At 31.7% G+C, this 20,510-nt stretch overlaps 1 protein-coding gene across 29 annotated transcripts in view; it reads right to left on the bottom strand.

The window, feature by feature from the left end:
- trol (terribly reduced optic lobes) overlaps positions 1 to 20,510 on the bottom strand; it is a 1,284,884-nt gene that overhangs the window by 175,349 nt on the left and 1,089,025 nt on the right. For 27 of the 29 annotated variants that reach the window (XM_081736787.1, XM_081736791.1, XM_081736768.1 and 24 more), the window contains 3 exons: positions 14,481 to 14,651; positions 8,692 to 8,808; positions 5,765 to 5,824 (listed from right to left, as the gene is read on the bottom strand). In XM_081736787.1, coding sequence (XP_081592913.1) covers positions 5,765 to 5,824; positions 8,692 to 8,808; positions 14,481 to 14,651 — 348 coding nt within the window. Of the gene's footprint in view, positions 1 to 5,764; positions 5,825 to 8,691; positions 8,809 to 14,480; positions 14,652 to 16,487; positions 16,596 to 20,510 lie in introns of all 29 variants that reach the window. The other 2 variants (XM_081736770.1, XM_081736776.1) reach the window with 2 other exon arrangements.

Below are 20,510 nucleotides of genomic sequence, written 5' to 3'. Positions count from 1 at the left end.
GGAAGTGATTTGAAAAAGTAGAAGTCATATTCAGGACAACCCCAAAGTAATAACCATTCAATTCTCTACTTTCTTCCATGCTGGAGCTGGATCGCCGATATTGAGTTAGCTGCGGAGTATACCATAAAACCATATTTCACATCCTTTAAAAGATTCTTGGGTTTCGTAATCGTGTAAATTACGCTTGAGTAGAAGCATTTTCTATCTCTTCGTTCAAATACAGTGCATCCCGTGTAAGGTAGTGTTGATCCAGAGTGGCATACAACATCTAAGGGACAATCCAACAACATTCTGTACACGAGAAGACGGTCGAAACAACTTACTACTGCAATTTTTTGCATCATCTTCGTTCCGCACTCAGGAGAAAGTGATGTCTCTTGCTGATAATGACTTCCATTATCTTGTATGACGATACTAGGTGTCACACAGCTCTAACGTAGTATAATATTATCTGTGTAACTGAATAATGGGAGGTACTCCAACATCTGCCGTGTTTCCCGATATTAGTCCAAGCGATTACGATCTTTTCACCAAGCTGAATAAGCCAGTTTGCAGATTACATGATAAATCATCAGAGGTCGCATAGGGTGGTCTCAGCAAAATATCAAGAAACATAGACGTAACGAAGATGTACGAGCCCTCAACACATGCCGTAGAAAGTCGTAGACATGAAGTTCGATTACGATGAAGCAATATACCTGGTATTTACTCTGCCAATAAAGGCAGACAAAACATTTAACAGTGTTGCTACTAATTTCATCCAGACCTTGTATATAACTCCGTAATTATTTCCCAAAAAAAAAAAAAAAAAAAAAGTTGTTTCATTTAGGGAAAAAATGAAAATAGTTTTTGAGGGGAATTAAAATTATAAATTTTCGGTTATGTTCATCACGCACAAAAATTGACTTTTCATACTTACAAGCACAAAATATCATTGTTTCTGGTATTAAGGACCCGTTTCAAATAAAAATTGTTTTCCTTCTTTCAAATCAATAAACCATACATCGGCTAGTATCATTACAAGAAAACCAAAACGTTTGTAAGTTTTAAAATACAATTGCTATATCTCTGTGTATTGTTGGTAGCATTCTTAGTATGAAGTTCCACAATGTCGTGATTTAGGGTATTTAAAACATCATAATAATATAACAAGAAGATTATTACATATTAAAAAGTGATCTAAAAGTTTTATAGGTAAATGCATTGATGTGTTAAAGACTATTATTTGATTAAAATTTCTCTTAAGCAATGGTTCGCACATTTAATTTTATATAAAGTCATGACGACTGTACAAAAACAACCACTTTGTTATATTCTTGTAACCCTTTGACATAAACCATTTCGCTGACGAAAATATTGAAGTGGCTTTCATACGTAGAATCTTCATACAACTTCAAATCTTTAAACAACCTGGAAACGCACCTGTGTTAAAGGAAAATTCAAACCCACTCTTCATGCAAAAATACATCAAAATTAAAATCATGTAGAAGGAATAAAAAAAAAAACTTGAATTGGCCATGCTGTAAGAGCTACAGCAAAAATAAAAAATAAAGTAAAACCTCATGCCATATTATTTTTGAGTTCTATTATTCTTTCTTTCCATAAAATGTAAAAAATAAAATAATAGAAAATAAAACAAAACAGAATTAACGCTGTAATGAGTATACATATATTAAAAAAATCACTTTGCATGCCAAAACCTGACCATGCTCTAAAGATAATCACTTACCCTTTTCGACTAAAAGGTTCCATTGGAAAGTAAAAAGATAACAATATTTGTTAGTTTATAATGTATATTTTAAAATCTCAAGTAAATTATTAACACACCATTACTTATTGTCTTCTGTGTGTTTTAAGAGTAATTTCATTTAATTCACAGAATATCATGTTTATAGTTTGAAATTTAGTTAATTAATTTTTAACATCTACTTACGTTACAATGAAATCTGATGATAGTTTATAAGTCACGTAGTTTTTTCAAGTAAATTTTGTAAAACCCAGTACGAACTATAAAATCATGTCTGTGTAAATATATTGTTGGGCTAATTTGACCTCATAGTTACGAAATCATGAAGCTTGCTATATATATATATATATTGAACTCTTTTCTTTGTCACCATTGGTTCTACAGAAAAGTGTCCAATATACACATATATACACTACTTTTACTGTAAAGAGTTTCTCTAAAGAACTAGCTGAATCGTTTATGAATTGTAAATTATCCTTATATGCAAAACATCTCTATGAAATCTCTAAGATAGGCATCTCTATATAGAAGACATATCTAAGATGTAATACGAGACATACTTCTAAGATATAAAAGGAGGAAAGTTTTGTCTGATAATTCTGACAGTCAAATCAGTTGTCATTTTCAAGGGTACAAGGAAAAGAAAATTAGGATCAAAGAGATAAATTAGATAATGAACGTAATGATAAGACGTGTTGAGCTTTCTTAACTATATTACTTAAGTTTCGTTTAGTAACTCAAATATTTTTATATTTATATTTTGGGAGCGTCAGTACTCGCTTCAAATGAAGTGAGTATTAAAACTATTACTTGTTCACAAAGAAAAAAATTAAATCTTTCATTTTACGTCCCATGGTTATGCCGGTTAGGCTAAAGGAGACAAAGATGATGAGAAAAGAATTAAATGGTGGAATAAAGAAAGTGGGAGGAAACGGGAGAACCCCGAGAAAACCCACGCATACGGTGTTTGTCTACCACAAAGTTCATATTTAGCGCGAGCTCGGATCCAACCAGGGACGCCATGCACCAGAGATGAACGTTCTACTACTGAGTCATCTGGCCCCTTCACAAAGGAAGGAAATGTTAGAACTGAGAAAACTGTTTTAAAATACCGAAAGTAGGTTTTTACTTAAAACAGAAGACAGGATGGTTTGTAAGATTTGGTGAAAGGGTGGTTTTCAAAAGTAGTGTCAAAAAACATTTATTTCCGATACAACGTTTAAATATTATCCATAACTGTAAATTAGTTGCAACCTGTAAATGAGTAGTAATTTGCAAAGTATTTCATGTGAGTTAAATATTTATCAAATTACTCTCTACTTTATCATTTTGTCTGTTATTTTCAACAGTTAATGTCATAAATTTCGTTCTTTATTGATTACAACAGAAGGTCAAAAAAATTCAAAGTTTTCTTAAGAAACCCTGGAGTTTTGGACACGAAAAAAATTTTCCAAACAAAACTGACTACATAGGTAAACATTAAAATACAACTTTGATGAATCACAAAACGTTACTGTAATCACTCAAAACACGAGTATACACAATGAAACACTGGGTATGAGAATACCAATCGAATGTCAACACTGTATGTCAGATTTCATTGTAACGAAAAGTGCTTTTTAACTTATTGCTTTAAAAAAATGTACTACAATGAAAAAAAAAAAAATAAAATAAAATAAAGAAGTGTAAATTTCCATGCAAAACCTACAATATAAATATGAGTGTTCTAACACTACCAATATGCATTCAAAGATAACTACGAGCCATTACATGTTAATCTACATGATTTCACTGATAAAACGTTATAACTTCAATACACACTAGACGAGACGTATATTCATTTGTAGCAGCACGGCTTAAAAGTTTACAATATTTTTTCCCTTTAATGTTTTGAATACTTCACGATTCAGCTGTTGTAGTTCAATATTTCAAAGAATTAATTCTACGATTGCGCATTTCTATTTGTGATAAGGGTTTTTCATTTCAAATCTTCGACTTACGTATATACACGTTCCGATTTTATGTATATTAAAAGATTGTATAAACGTAGGTGAATAATATTTGAAAAGAAAAAAGAAAAGAAAAAGAGCATTAAATTATTTTCATATACTTTCATGTACTATCAAGTAGCCAAGTGAAGAAATTTTCAAACGAATGAAAAAAAAAAAAAGTTTCCAAAGTAGACATGTTTCATTACCATGAAAAACTGAGTTTTGGATGTTCGTTAATCGATAAACTTAACAGACCGTTCGAGATATCGGAACCAAAGTTTGAACTTGATAAGCTCATAAATTCATAACTTGATTAGCTCTCTTCTGAGCTAACATAAAGATGGAGGAAGTCCAGTAACTGAAAAAGAATTGAACGAGTTTTCAACGTCTTCAGAATTTCCATTATTCCATTATTCGAATTTCCAACTCGAGTTTTCGGTATACGCCAGGGGAGGCTTTAGTATTTTAATTTTGGGTAGACCCGCTCCCTCTCTTATGGATACATATACACATTTGATTGATTAATGACAGTAGGAAGTTATTTTATAGTAGTGGTTGATGATATTTCTTAAGTAATTATCTACTAACTAACTAAAAAACTAACTAACTCTATGGGCTATGGAACCCGTAGGTTCAGTGCCGCGTTCACAAAAGCTCTCCACTGAGTTCTATCCTTAGCTAATTGCATCCATTTTCTACTTTGTATTCCTATCTCTGCGAGATCCATCTTAATATTGTCCTCCCATCTGCGCCTAGGTCTTCCTAATGGTCGTTTTCCTATGGGTCTACCAGTCAAGACTTTGAAAGCGTTTCTACTTTCTTCCATTCTAGCTACATGACCTGCCCACCTAAGCCTCCTAGACTTGACGACCCTAACAATGTTGGGTAAACCGTATAAACTATGTAGTTCCTCGTTATGAATAATTATGTAGTTAATAATTATCTACTACTAATATAAATAGTGGAGAATATATATATATATATATGTATGTATGTATGTATGTATGTGTGTATTACTCTTTATTGTATTTTTTAGTGTTTATATATCGTTTATATATATTTTTAAAATTTTTGGGTAGACCCGTGCCTACACGGCCTATCTGCTAAAGCCGCTAGTGGTATACGCCAATTCATACGAAGAAAAGCCTCAAAAAATCTGAAGCAAAGTTTGGATTAGTGATTTTCAGGAGTGTGCCACATTTTATTTCATTTTATTTTATTTATTTTCTCCCTCCATGCTTAAATAAGGATAGTGAACTGATGCCTGAAAATCAGAAACTAATATTTTCTCGCAGATAGTTTGATAAATCACTGGAATATTTCATAAACAATCTCACAATAATAGTCCTATAATACACTATTGTCATTTGCATCAGAAAAATAAATAAATACAATTGAGCAAGAAAATCAGTACTGTGAAGTAGAATTCTTAATTTAGCTTTGTAATGACGAAAAGATGAAGGGATACATACCCTGACGTTGTAATTAAATATAAACGGAGACAACTTGAAATTGTCACTTCTCACGGATAATAAACATATTTTTAGTTTCCTACCCCTTACATTATTACGGCAGCAACAACACAGATCCTTTATACATCGCTTGAAGAAGATAAAATCAATCACAAATTTCCTTTATCAGTAATATTATTTAACTTTTAATTTACTTATGTATAAAGTTTTATCAGTGAAAGAGTTTTGGTGTTTTATTTTATTTTATTCATAAATTCATAACACATATCCGCCTTCCTTTTCTGCAATGGAATAACGTGCTTGTGTAGTTTGTTATATATACATAATTTTCTTTCAAACATTATTTTTTTTCTGATTCCTTCTTTTATCAAGAGTATACATCCATAAAATTCGGAAAGAACATAATGTTCTTAAGATTTAGGATTTCTGTTTTTAAACTACCATGCACATAGGCGTATTTTAAAATGTTATCTTTGAAATTCTACTTTACGATTTCTTATAAGAAATCAAGATCAATACAAAAGAACAATAATATTGATTAAAAATAAACTTACTTTCTTTGATTGTTTGGTCAGGTGGATACGTTTTCAGGTCAAGACCTCCAACTTGTTCAGCTGAAAGCAAATAACTTTGATTAATACTTCCTCTTGCACTTTAATTATTTTGATCGCTATGACAATCAGATATCAAATTGAAAAGTTTCGATGTGATATGCTTTTGGTTATAATAGAAAGTAGCAAATGAATAATAAACACTATGGTTATGATATTATTTAAACAGAAACGTAGATGTGTACATTTTATAAATATTTACTTAAACACACAAACAAAAATAAAATTAAAATTTATAAAAATTTACAGAACAAATGCAAGTACAAATCCCATTATAGCGCTACGACAACTACTGATATGTACAGACTGAAAAATATTAAGATACCAAATTGAAAAGTATTTGAAATTAACTCAATAACAATTAAGATATGGAACAAACAATAATACATTACAAAAGTAAGATCATATTATAGAATGAATAATTTAGAACTGCCACTTCCTTCAGAACTATGGACTGCAGCATCCAACGCTATGCTTAAGGCACATTTCAGTGATATCATCATAAAATAACAAGATATATACAACTTCGTATTATGTATTAGACAGACTTAACGTATTAACAAACAACAACTGGCAAAAGAATTAGTTTTATCTTTGCAATTTTCTCGTGTTTTCCACCACAAATTTTTCTTTCAAATCTTGAAATAAAACAAAAGCAATAAATAAATTCAAAGTTAAAAAAATAATATATTTTCAGAAACAAATTTTATGAACTACGTATTAAAATCTTTGTAGGTCTACATTATGTTAACTTTGCAAAATATATACATACTACAAAATCAATTTATTAAGTAGAAGAGAAATTTTGTACGAGAGTAATTCAGAAAGTAATATCTCCACTACTTGGCCAATAGTACTGCACTGTTTATCATTAATGCATTGATGTTTAAGCTATAGAATGTCACTTGTTTCACCTTCCTATCTTTTCTCGTTCTAGAGTAATGAAGCAATCTATGGCATCCAGTGATGACGTCCAGTTGAAACAGCGGGCTGTCACTGAATTTCTGACTGCCGAAGGTTGTGCGCCAAGAAACATTCATCGCCGGCTACGAGTTGCGGATATACCATTACGACCCGGAAACCAAGTGTCAGTCGATGGAGTATCCCCACACGTCCTCTTCTTCGCCAAAAAAATTCAAAGTTGTCCTATCTGCTGACAAAGTGTTGACATTCTACCTCATCCTGCCTATAGTCCGGACCTTGTACCCTGAGACTTTTGGCTCTTCCCCAAACTTAAGGATTAGTTTAAGGGCCAACGCTACAGTAGTGACACGGAGGTGGAAGAAGCAATTCGGCTTTGGTGTCGCCCACAGCCACTACAATTCTTCGACGACGGCATTAATGAGGACTGTGTTGAGAAATGATGCCACCATTTATAGCTGATATTGCAAATTTTCCACTTATACCTATATCGATGCTATCTGTCAAACACAAATAAAGTTATCGCCTTGGAGACATTACTTTCTGAATCACCATCGTAAAGAAATTCATTTAAACAAAAAAAGTACGTAACAAGTAAACTAAAACTAACTGTTAATTATAATATAGAACTTGGTTAAAAGTACCAAATTAGAATTTTAAGTAGAAATTAGTAACGTCGAATTAAATTATCAACGAGTTAAAAAAAAAAGTAATCTTTTTATTAAAATTTCTAGTAGTGTGACTGAAGATTTCATTGTGGTGCATAATTATCTAAGAAAGAAGAAATTAATTAATATGTTTAAATAATTAAAGTATACTTAACCCCGTACCATTAGATAACGAACAGATTAATTGTACACTATATCTGGATCAGTTACAGTGTATAGTTTAATGAAATGTCAAAAAAAATGCTTGAAAAATCTGTCATTACTTGGAAATATTTTGCCTTTTCTGTTTATACAGAGTGTTAAAAAAAAATGTGTCACAATATTTTGGCAACAGATTCCTGACATCAAAAGAAGAAAAAAAAGTTCATATGGACCTGTGCTAAAAGTGGATAGTTTCGGAGTTATAGTGTGCCGAAAACGTGAACAAGTGCTAGGCAAAGTTCATAGCTCCACTATTATGGTATCAATTGTAGTCGGGTCAAGACATCACTGAGGAACTGGAGTGTGAACTATCCAAATATCCATGTTTAACAATGCTCCAGTACTTGCACACCAATTTTTAGAGAGGTAGATGGAGAGTTATCAAGTACTCTCAAACAGCCTTTCTAAAAATGATTGTGCAAGTACCGGAGGTTCTGAAAGCTGGATATCTGGATTGTTTACATACTAGTTCCTCAGATATGTTTTTACCCGACTACGATCGCTCCTACAATAGTGGAACCATGGAAATTGAAAGTTAATTTTCTCACGTTTCAGGCACCCGACCTGAAACTCTCCGACCACAGGTTCATATGAACTTTTTTCTTATTTTAATGTGAGGAATGTATTCCCAAAATTTTGTAACACCCTGTATATTTGAGAGATATTTCATTAAAACTGTTCCAAGCTTGATCAAACGATTCCATACAAGTGGAAAATTAGAAAGTACTTCTTACTGACATTTTACCACAGTTGACATTTCTCTTCTAAAGATTTTTTTTAAATGCATCTTGAAGAATAGTGAATTATTATCCCTATGTGTAATGCTTTGCATATTTGAAGTTTAAAAGGTCAATTCAAGACAAATTATCAACCTCAATTATCAGAAGCAGAGACAGGCTTAGGACGGACTTATTAGCGCAGAATAAATTATATTTTTTAGACAGACTTTCCAAGCAACTTCTTTCGATTCATTATGAATGATTCAAGATTAACATTCCTTATATAGACGTTATATTTGTTACTTTTTGTTTTTATCCCAAACAATTCAAAATGCCATTAGGTTTCATATTCTGCACTTACTACAATCTAACTCATCACTAGTATCTGGACAATCAATTTTTCCATCACATCGATATGACTGTGGAATGCAGGGGCCATTCTCGCAGCGGAATTCACCTCTTGAGCATGATCCGTGTTCTTGTAACGGACATTTAATTATTTTAATCTTTGTCTGCTTAATTATTTCCTAAAACTACACACTTACAAACAAGAATAGTACACTTTCTGGAAAGAAATATCTTATAAATATTAACAAAATGGCTTACACTAATATGTTACTATATTTTTAAATAACACTATTCTAAACCACTGTCCTTGCATTAGGAATTACAATATACATTTTTTTTTTCAACTGGAACACAACAAATGATGACAAAATTACATTTACCTGTGAAAAAAATTAAGAATTTTGATTCGATTCTGTTTATCTCGTGATTTATATCGTAATAAGAAAGAAAGTATGCAGAAAGGTATTGCAACAGCAGTAAATGAGTGTATAAGTAATAACACCATAAAACATCCTAGAAGCCCTAGGTAATAATAACTTGATAGAATACAAGAAATTTAGGAACTTGGTAAATAGAGGTAAAGAAAGAGAAAGGAGTATGATTGAACAATAATTTCAACGAAGTGGAGGACAATGTGAATAGACACAGAAGACTAACACACAAGTAAAGAAGGTCTCTAGTTTATACTTACATACATATATATAGGCCATCTTTGGTATGATTGCAGATAGGAAAAAATGTAAAGAGAGCGAAATTGCTGGAAATGATAGGTTTTCAATTTAAAATGTTGAAATTTTTCAAATATGACCAGCAGTTTTGACTCTACACTGATAGTCACTCCAATGGTAATTGAAAAGGCAATGTTGCCAGTACCAACTTGTATATCACGGAGTAGACTGAATCTATCAGAAGAGGTTCAGTAAAGAAAGGGGAACACTAAAACTTACATTGAGTCTACATTTTTTTTTTTTTTTTTGTCATTGAACAACCTATACGTGTTTACAAAGATATGTTTATAATTTTTATCCATACTTAAAAAGCGCTGCGCAATATAGATTGGAACGCTATGTTAAGGGAATTTGAGCCCAAAGTAAAAAAGTATCAAGATAAATGGAAAATTGTCCATTGCAATAAGATTTGAAAATAAAATTACATTGGCAGAAATTAGAGACATTAACTAATCTGAGTGTGAAGCTACAGAAATGTGTAATATGATAAGAAAATAGAACGGAGAAAAATCTGAGCATCCTTCCATGATGTAGCCTCTAATCTTTCATTTGGATGAAACGAATATTTACACATCAAGATTGAAGGAAATTTGTTAGGACCTAGTTCGGTTTCAAATAAAAAAATCTAAGGTATGTGATAGAAAGATAAGATGGAATATCTTGGCAAATGACGGACCAAACTACAGATTTTCATCCTTGCATCGACATGAAGTCAACGAGAGGTCATAGTACAAGAAAATTACTCACTTCACGGAAGCAGTATTGTACAATACTTTTATGATGTTGATAATGATGATGATAAATGGTGATGGTCTTTGGGAAACTGGAGTTCTTAAAACTTTTTTTTTAATAAACTTATTTGAATTGTTTCTTGTAGAGATAAGCTTATTTAATTTCTTGAAGAACATATTATATTCTTAATAAAGAAATTACGATATGTTTTCTCATCCGGTAAGTCAAACCTCTTTAGCATTTTTACTTCCAAATATGAATGTTTCACTTAAATATTTAAAACTATTTCTTCATATTATTCGTACCTTGCTAAAGGAGTTAAATATCTTCATGAAGGAAATAATAATATCAACGTCTCATGACTATAACTGAAGATAACTTATTTGCATTTAATGTACTTTCGAATAGGAACTCGAATAGGAAGATCAATTTATAACGGAATCATAACAATAGATTTGTCTAATTCGAAAACCGGCTAATAATAATAATAATACATTACTCTTTGTGAAAACTACAACGAAGTCATGACGAAAACGTGTCCAAAATCGCAGGATTTGTACGGGAGGGTATAACGTACAAGTGGTTACAATTTCAGGCAGGCGTCGATAATCAGGGTGCGAATTACCGGGGGGGATGAGGGGGATTTCCCCCCTCAATCACATTTTGTTCCCCCCCAAAGAAGTCAGCTGAAGTATCCCCACCGGGGATGCTCGCTTTCCCCCTCAAACTATGCTTAGTATAACTCCAAATTTCACTGATTTTTGTTATTTCTTGTAAATTTAATCTTCTAGCTGTATTTCGAAATGATCGATGTAAACTGTTCAGTTTTGGTCATTTCTACTTACCACCTAATTACTCACTATTTTCAACGTTGTTTAGTAGAACTATATTATTATGACTATGGTTGTTACTTGCAACTGTACCTTCGTACCCTTCAGTTCGTCATCGTTTGTGAATTTGAATGTACTAATTTCGTATAACAAAGCCACATATAGATTTATAAATGTTCTTAGCGGTTGGCCAAGAAGAAGTAAACAAATAGCTTCTTCTACCATACTTGGCGAAGTTCGGATATGTCATATTCATCCTCTATATTTGTATCGATTATCATCGATTTTTGTTATAACATGTTATTTCATTTTCCAGCGTACTCTTTGTTAGCACATGGTTTTCATTCCCTAGTAGGTTGTGTGTATGCAACTCAAAAGTTGCATTTAATTTGTGATAATTAGCATAGTAATCACTGCTTTTACAGTTTACGGAAATGAACTTTTGAAACTGTACTCAAAATCTGAAATATAGGTATTCTCTCGTAAGTATATGTTAACGTACACGCTGGGGGATACGCTCTTAGTGAGCAGACATGTTAATGAAGGTGATTTTTAGGTGAATAAGCGAATAATTCAAGATTTCTTTCAGCATTTGTTAATACGACTGGTTCTCCGTGTCATTGTCCGTGTCTGTGTAAGCATTTCAATTGGAGCGGGTTTTTTAAAGTTAACTCTTCATTTTTCCATCTTTTTGCTGTACAGTTTGCTGTCCACGCAATTAATGTTGTCTGAAAAACTTCAGTGTAATGTTTTACTTTATTTGAATAACGTAGCCCATAGTGAATCAACTCATCTTCAACCTAACAGTAAAGTAATTTTTAAGTGTTGACTTTTCGTGCCCATCACGGAATCGATATTTGGAGAAAAAAAAAGTCGTGATGAGCACAGCTTTAGGGGGAAGTAGAAGCACAAGCTCGAAATTTGAATTGAGAGATTTTAAATATTTGGCCTTCGATTTGACCTTGATGTGAGAAATCGGGGTCAGCAACAATCCATTTCTTATTTGATAGGCTAATATCTAGATTTTCTTTAAAAAAAAAAAAAAAATGTCCGGTTTAACTGATAATTTTAGTGGTTTTCACAAGACTGAAGTAGGTTTCTTTTCGCAACCTGTATGTATTAATGCAAAGTGGAAGCTTTCAATATGAGTGGAAAAATTAACATATGCTTGTGATCATGGCTATCGCTCGAACCAAATTATTAACTAAATAAACCTTAGAGAGCTACGGGAACAAGAGTGAGTACAACATTAAAACACGTTCAGAAAGGTTTAGTGGAGTGTGTGTATGTCAGACAATATATATGTGCATAGTTATTGTCGGTAGATTTATTAAATTAATAAATCTCTTATTTATTACAGATGTCACACACACACCACACACATACATATATATATGGGGGGGGGGGGTAAGGCATTTATTGTCTCATTTTGAAATTTGAACCTTCAGACTATGTCCTTTGGCCTAATTTTATCCCCCCCAATATAGATTATCTAATTCGCACACTGTCGATAATCCACGCGTAAGCCCAGCAATACCCTCAGAGCGGTGCTCGGAGTAGTAGCACAAAGAGCAAGGGCGATTTTAGAAGCACTCAGGTAGTGGAACGTGAACAAACGATCACAGATGCGTATGATCAGGCATTACTATGCCTTATCGACACCAAAGGGAGCAGTCTAAAAAAATGATAGCATTTGAACGAAGATGAATGGCCAGCCTACTGGAAATTGGTACATAATATGCCATAACAGCAGTTACGTACGAGCAATGGAGAGAAGAGCTACAATCGGCCAGTGGACTGCACAATGCGATCACACCATGTGATGACAAACATTTTGTCCACATGGCCATGACGGACAAAATGCTAAATATGATAAATATGGTAACAGGCGTAGCTCGTTTGACAATTGGTATCAAGCATCCCACTGCTTCAGTTGCTATTGAGCCAGAACAGGACACAATAGGTGCCTGAACACCGTCGAAATGTGCTGACCGGGAGGCAGTTATGTTTTCGGATGAGTCTACCTTCAACCTGTACAACAGTGATGGCCGCGATACATCTTAGATACTATAGTGTACAGCACAATATGCTAGCGTGCATTATCGAACGTCGCAATGGCTGGATAGCAAATGTGCTGGTGTGGGCAGTTAAGCATTCAGAGCAATCTCACTATTCGGAAGTTCTAGAAGCTGAGGTGAACCTTTTCCTTCAGACAATATTTAACGAGAACAATGCTTTGTCACGTGTATCCTGAGTATGCAAGTCTTTTTTGAGGTACTACTGGTTCTCTGCATTCCTAGCCTACACTGTTGCCAATCGAAAATGTGTGGGACATGATTGGTTGGCATATTGTTCGTCATGGTTCACCAGCATGGTTACAGAGGTTTCATGGGCTCTGATGTAAGAAGTGTGACAGGTGATTCTTCAGGAACGCCTATTAAAATACGGTGCCACGACGTATAAATGCTCTGATAGTATCACTTGGAAGCTTCAAGCTATACTTACTTATACCATAAATGTTAGTAGTGCTGTGTGCTTATGAAGCTATAGCACTTCTATATCATAAAGAAAATAATAATTTGTTTTTGATTCCAAATATTTTCCTTACTTCTGCGAGCATCGTCGAAAAAATGGCATTTTGAAGAGTTCGTCACTCGCAGAAGTAAGTGAGTGAAATATTTGGAATCCAAAACAAATACAAAACACGAGACAGCACGAAAACCTTAACGAACCACATTTCTATATAACTATAAAACGAACCACATTTTAACTAATTTGTGATATAAATCTCCATTCCGTTCACTCGCAATTTTCATGATCAGCAAGCATTATGCGAAAATTCCTTAAAAATAGTTCTACAGTTTGTAAAAGTTTACAGCTAAAAGTGCTTATCTTTTACTCTTACACGACAGAATATTTTAATTGAAACTCGAGATTGACCACGTCAAATTCAAACTCAAGTTATTCTTGGCTGTTCAGTAAAATTTTATTGCTTACACCTAAATGGTTTTGGAATTCCACGCTGTTTAATGGAATTCGATGAACAGTAACGAGAAGATAATTGTTTGCGGCTTACTTTAATGAGAAAAATCACAGATAAATTTTACTCAGAATGGACAGTCATGGCATTTGAACCCGGGATCTACCGGTCACAAAGCAAGAAAGTTTACTGATCAGTACGGCACACTTTAAATATAAAATGCATACTAAAAATTCAGTTCAATCACTTGTTCCGCAAATTCCAAGTTCACTGTGACATACTACAATTAGATTTAGAAAATTCATTATATTAGTACCAATAGACACATTCAAAACATGGTAACGTTCCATAAGATGCTTCATTTACGGTATTCTCGATACGTTTGTGTGATTCCTCTCTCAAGAAGTATGTATTCTCCTGCTTTGCATCTATTTCAACCTATACATTATAATAAAATATGATATGATACTGATGATACAAGGAATACTGTTGTTAAAGATACAAAATACAGTAAATATTAATTTATACTTACGACAATTTGCTTCATCTGAATAATCCGAACAATCGTATTTTCTGTCGCAAATCGTGGACTTTGGAACACACTGATCTCCACTAAGACATCTGAATTCTCCGGAACGGCATGTAAGCGGTGGTGGCAGAGGACGTGGAGTGGTGGTTGGAGGTGTCACTTGAGGTCTACTTTCTGTCAAAATATTTCATTGCATGAATAAAAGAATTTTTTAACAGGAAGAAACATTTAATAGATTACTGATTACTTACACTAATTAGTCAAAAACTTACGTAATTACTTTGATTTGATCTGAGCAGTAAACACGAATTCTTCTGATAGGTGCGGTATTTTAGTTTATTTCGCAGCTGTAACAGATGATCTGATCATGAATACTATATTCTAAAAGACGTCGGCAATACTTAGGGAATATGTATTGTTTTTAATTTCATTTTTTTATTTTTTTAAAATCTAAGCTTACATTGCACGCAGAAGTAATCGAATGACGTTATCTTATCTTTACTAAATCAGAAATAACATTAGATAAAGACGTTTACCGTTCAACACGCGGTGAAAGGGAAACAACTTTTGCTCAATAAATTAATAGTGGGTTAACTTTAAATTTAAATCCAAATCAGTGTTCACCTGGCTTTCATACCTCGTGCTTCGTGAAATCACATTGATGGTCAGAAAAGGTATGATTTAACTATGAAATGCAATTCGATCCAAAAACAAAAATAAATCAAACGGTAGATTCTCTATACATATTATGAACGTATCATATATTAGCATCACTACCACAAATAAATAAATAAATAAAATAAATAAATAAAAAGCTAAGTGGATCCTATACTACAAAGTCAATTAAATATCTAATGTACTGAATTCTTGTCCTAATCCATACGTTATAATATACTACCGTAACAATATACTTCGTAACTAGAATCACAGAAAGAAACAAAAAATGCGTTTGTTTTAAGAGAATAAAATAATATATTATGAAAGATCTAAATTTAACTGAAAACTGAAACAGAAGAAATATGAAGTATTCTTCACGTACTAAAATGTTATTATTTTGTAAGAACTGCTGTTGTGTGGATATAGTTAGATATTCAGATTCAAGTCAACCAGAGTTAAATTTTTCATTTTATAAGTTAGTAATAATTCTAACTATACCTTTTACAAAATTATTGGGAAAGGAGAACAATTGTAGAATTTACAATACATATTCCTGGATACCTTAAGAAGTCTCACGGAATAATTTGTATTTTTATTTAGAAGATATTTTTTTCTAAGACTTTTATGTAACCAAACAAATGTCGTTATATATACGAACAATAAAACTTCTCTTCGTAGCAATTCTTTTCAGGGGCTTATCTTGAGCTTTCTTGTAATGACATGGTGTAACCTATATATATTACGCATAAATACTTAAAATTTTTACCTGTAAGCATATTAGTAAACTATTAATAACCACAATGAAAACAAAAACAATAACAACAACAACAACAACAACAAAATATTCAAATATTGAAACAAATATTGACAGGTTTCAGTATAAGGCTTGTGTTATTGCATCTACAAAATTAATTAAATCACAAAAATTAAGCTTAAAAAATGACGAAACAAGCTAAAGAAGCTTCTAGCTATTACTAAAGTGGTAAGTGTGTAAAATGAATCGATTAATACATGCAAGCTAAATTCCTATCTTTGTATATACACAATTAAAAAATCCTATAAATTAAATTTTGCTTCAAAATTTAAAATACAAAAATGAAAGATAAATATTTTGGTGTGAATGGTTAAGTATTCATTTCAAATTACCAGAATTTATTTTAGTGAACTATAAAATTTTGACTTACGCTTAGTATAGAAAACTTTCCTTCGTTGTAATGACATCACACTTATTCCTAATATACTGTTACTGTAGAGGTGAACCTGTTACTTTTTCAGAATAATTTATGTATTTTTGTTTTTAAAATATGAAAATATATATACGAAGTTGAATCTAATTTCAGTTTAGTAACATACCGCAATTCCACTCATCACTGCCGTCTAAACAGTCGAATCTCCTGTCACAGCGTTTTGACAGATAAATGCACTCTCCAGAAAAACACCTGAATTCATATGGTCTACATCCTGAAGGAAAGATTTTATTTATTTATTTATTACTGATTTCTACTATATCTTAAGTATAACGTACCTTTTTTGTCCTTATGGGAAGGTTTTATGAATATCTATTTAAGTTATGCCTTTAAAACTTTACAATTTTAGTGTCTAACATTTATTTATTTTCTTTAATTTAGTTTTAAATAGAACTTTATTTAACTGTAGGGCTTAGAGTTTTCTTAAAGAATAATATTTGATTCATATATAAATTGAAACTTCGACTGATCAATCTTATGATGTTGCAGGGATCAATATTAGAAGAATTTAATCTCACAGCACAGAAGGGTAATGTTACCCATTATTCCTTTCTAAACATAGGTAAAGTGTTGATGATTTGCATTAATATACACTTTCCTTCTCAAACGAAGGATTTAAGTCGTAAATGTTTACTGTACCAAGTTCGTTATACCATTTCATCCGAGTCATAATGTCGCTGATGAAAAAGGAGTGTATTTTCCATGCATATTATTGCTTGAAGTGTTATCGCTTATACCAAATCAATCTATTTAAGACTTGCTTGTACATATGAACTAACGAAGGCGGGACTACTATATGACACCTGCATTACCTTGAACGATGTCTTAAAAGACTAGCTGAGCAGTACAAGAGAAGGGATACAGTTTTTTATTCGGGATCGAGAGAAGTTTAGGGTTCTAATTTTACGGCGTCAATCCTGAGAAGTTTATTCTCAAGCCATCAGATAAATGGTGCGATGGAACTTTCAATATAGGCCCTGGACAACTTTCATTCGATAGTCCTTTCAAGTTCTCCTGTTGCTTTCTTTGATTTTAATACGAAACGCCTTTATAACTGTATCTGGAATTATTCTAATAAATGAAAATCTAACCCAAATTGTACCCCAATTGTGTTTTAAAACTACCCTGTATCACAAACTAACTATGATGAATATCTTACTGCATAATATCACGCACTATGATGAGAAATCATATATTATGCTTATGAAATACTACATGCAAACTTTATTCTGTGAAATTTCAATTAGAAGTATTACCAGAATAGCTAACTATTTTTCGCGTATTTGCTAATTACAATTGCTATTCTTTCTACTGACAATAAAATACACGGTTCGTATCGTACGATATCTACAAATACACGCAGTTCGTTGTGGTGTGAGCAATGTACTTACATAGTTTGAAACCTATATCATGATAAATTATTTTACATATGGTTAAATAATAGTAAAACTTGACAACGTTTATTAACTTCATTTCTTTTTTTAATAATATCACTGAAATTTCTGCTATTGTACCTTCAAAATAGGCAGCACTTGCAGTTCAACCCTCATTAGGAGTGACTTAAGATTATTGTAAAATCTTTCGTGCTTTGATGCCCAGAGAAAACGTAAACAGGGTAAAACACGGCGGATAATGAAAGTGTTCCCTGAAAATGTGAATTTTGGGTTTTGGAAATATGTGTTCATGATGATCAGTCTAAGTGATTATTTATTTTTGAATGATATTTTAATACATAATTTTCGTCATTACTGCTGTTTTCTGATAGTTTTAAATATATTAATTTCATTTTTAGATTTTACTCTTTAAATTGACATGTACTTATGTGCTACTTACTTCAAGAATATTTCAAATTAATTGTGTTCTAATTATATTAAAGAACTTTAAATTTAACTGTTTAATCCATATATTTAGAAAAACTAATTTATGTGTAAAAATTATGGTTTTACTTGATTGTTTATGTACTTGATTAATCTATATTTAGTAAATACAGAACTAATTAGAATGCATTTTGATTAATTATTCATTTTCTTGCAATAATTAGTACAACTATAAAACATAATAAATAAAATAAAGGAATCGGAAAATAAATAAGGTTAATATTATTCAAGTAAATGATGTAAGGTTGTAATTTTACGTCTGTATTTTGTTTCTTCATTTGCAAGCTGCAAACTAAGCATGGAATACTGCATGTTAAGGAAGATAACTATGCAACAAGCAATTTATGTAGGTTCTAGATTCTAGCATACTAATGCGCATAAGTATACGACAGCATGATTACGTCTATAAGGTGTAAGCATTAACTGCAATACTTATCTTCAACTATAAGGAAGCATTCATCTATTACTAACATCAAGAAAATACTATATGTTTAAAGATATTCATGCTTAAGCCCTCTTCTTCCTAAACTTCAGTATCAGTCAAACATTGTATATACAGTACATATAAAATCACAGGAAAACACAAAAAATCTACTTCACGAGATAGTCTCAGTATTATGAATATATCTGTATCTTGTTGCCCTGAATATTTGAGAACCGTTGTTATCTTACGAGCAAATAAAATTACTGACTACCAAGAACAGAGTTACGAGATCAAATCTAATGTGAATATATGCCGTTGTTGAAATATCATTGTCAATTTTCTACTTTCTAAATATGATAATTAATTAACAGCATTGAGTTTTGAAGTAAAGGGATTTCTTTTCTGATTTACAGAAAAATCTCTCCAAACCCAGTCCATCTATTTGGATGATTATTTATAATTATTAATAATATTTATAATACATAATAGAAATTTTAACAAAGAGTATGAACCTATGAGCTTACTATGCATATTAAGATACATACGAAACTAAATAATTATTAAAATTAATACGGTTTCAAATAGTTAGAAATAGTTTAACAAGAAAAGTAGAAAATAATGATTTTTACTCAATCAGTTAAGACAGAATCTGAATAAAAAGTTTCAGATTTCCTACGAAGAATCTATATTTCGCAATTGCTAAACAATTTGTACAAATAACTAGCCTCACATTTTCATAATAGCATTTATTCAATATCTGATAATAGAAAGCCGATTAAATAAAACTGCAATCTACGTATATCATTATTTAAATTCAAATCGCTGATTTCAATCTTCTTGTCTTCAAACTCAATTTTCTTTCATCAATCCAATTACAATCAGACATAAATTGATTTACTATTAAAATATAGTTTTAATTTCAAGGCTACTGATATTTGTAAGTGGAAAAATAAACAGGCGCTTGGCTTGATTTATATGCTATAGTATGTGGGCAGTTTTGTTTTCAAGAGACTGGAAAACTAATGTATAATAAATATATTACATATTTCACTTAATATTGTTTCATATAGTAACTTAAAAAGCAAATTCAGTCAAATCATGTCAGTATTTTATGTCTTGTTACTCGTATTTTATCACAATGCTTGACAAATCGGTAAAGAAGAGCTTAACCATGAAAATCAACTATTAAGCACTAAAACTACAAAAAGCGGGGAAATAAATCATACAAGTATACAAAACAATACATGTTATATATAAAAATATTATTGCGTTAATATACTTTAATTCTGCAATTTGTTTTACATTCCAAACAATAGTAAATACCTAATTCAAATAAACATTTCTCTACTTCGCTACTTCACTACTTATTACTACTAAATCGATAGTATTCGAAATCTATCATTCAAGCACTACATTTATTTAAAGCACAAGAAGTCCCATATCGATACTTTGACTTATTTTATTTTATAGTATTCCAGTATTCTCATCTTAATGCAAAAACAAATAAATACACATCTCATTGTTTTAGTATATAAAGAAGCGACATGATTTTTTTGTTTTTTTGTTTGTTTATTTCTTACATTTATCTCTTGTATAACGTTAAATGTTTAAATCATATTTTTTTCTAAAAGGTGTGTATCTTGAGAAATCCCTAGTTATAGTATTGATATAATACAACGATATGGAATTTCCGTACTTTTGTTCAGATACTAACCATGCAGCCGTTTTCCAAACTCCTCTAAATTATATACATGTACAGTCAGAAACAATACTAAGAATAGGTTGGAGCCATCATTTCTTATACCACCAACCTATATTTAATACTGTT

This window comes from Thermobia domestica, chromosome 13 (genome assembly GCF_964235325.1).
Source record: "Thermobia domestica chromosome 13, izTheDome1.hap1.1, whole genome shotgun sequence".
Lineage (NCBI taxonomy): Eukaryota > Metazoa > Arthropoda > Insecta > Zygentoma > Lepismatidae > Thermobia > Thermobia domestica.
The sequence above is the reverse complement of the archived record's forward strand: the minus strand, read 5'-3'. Positions and strand labels throughout refer to the sequence as shown.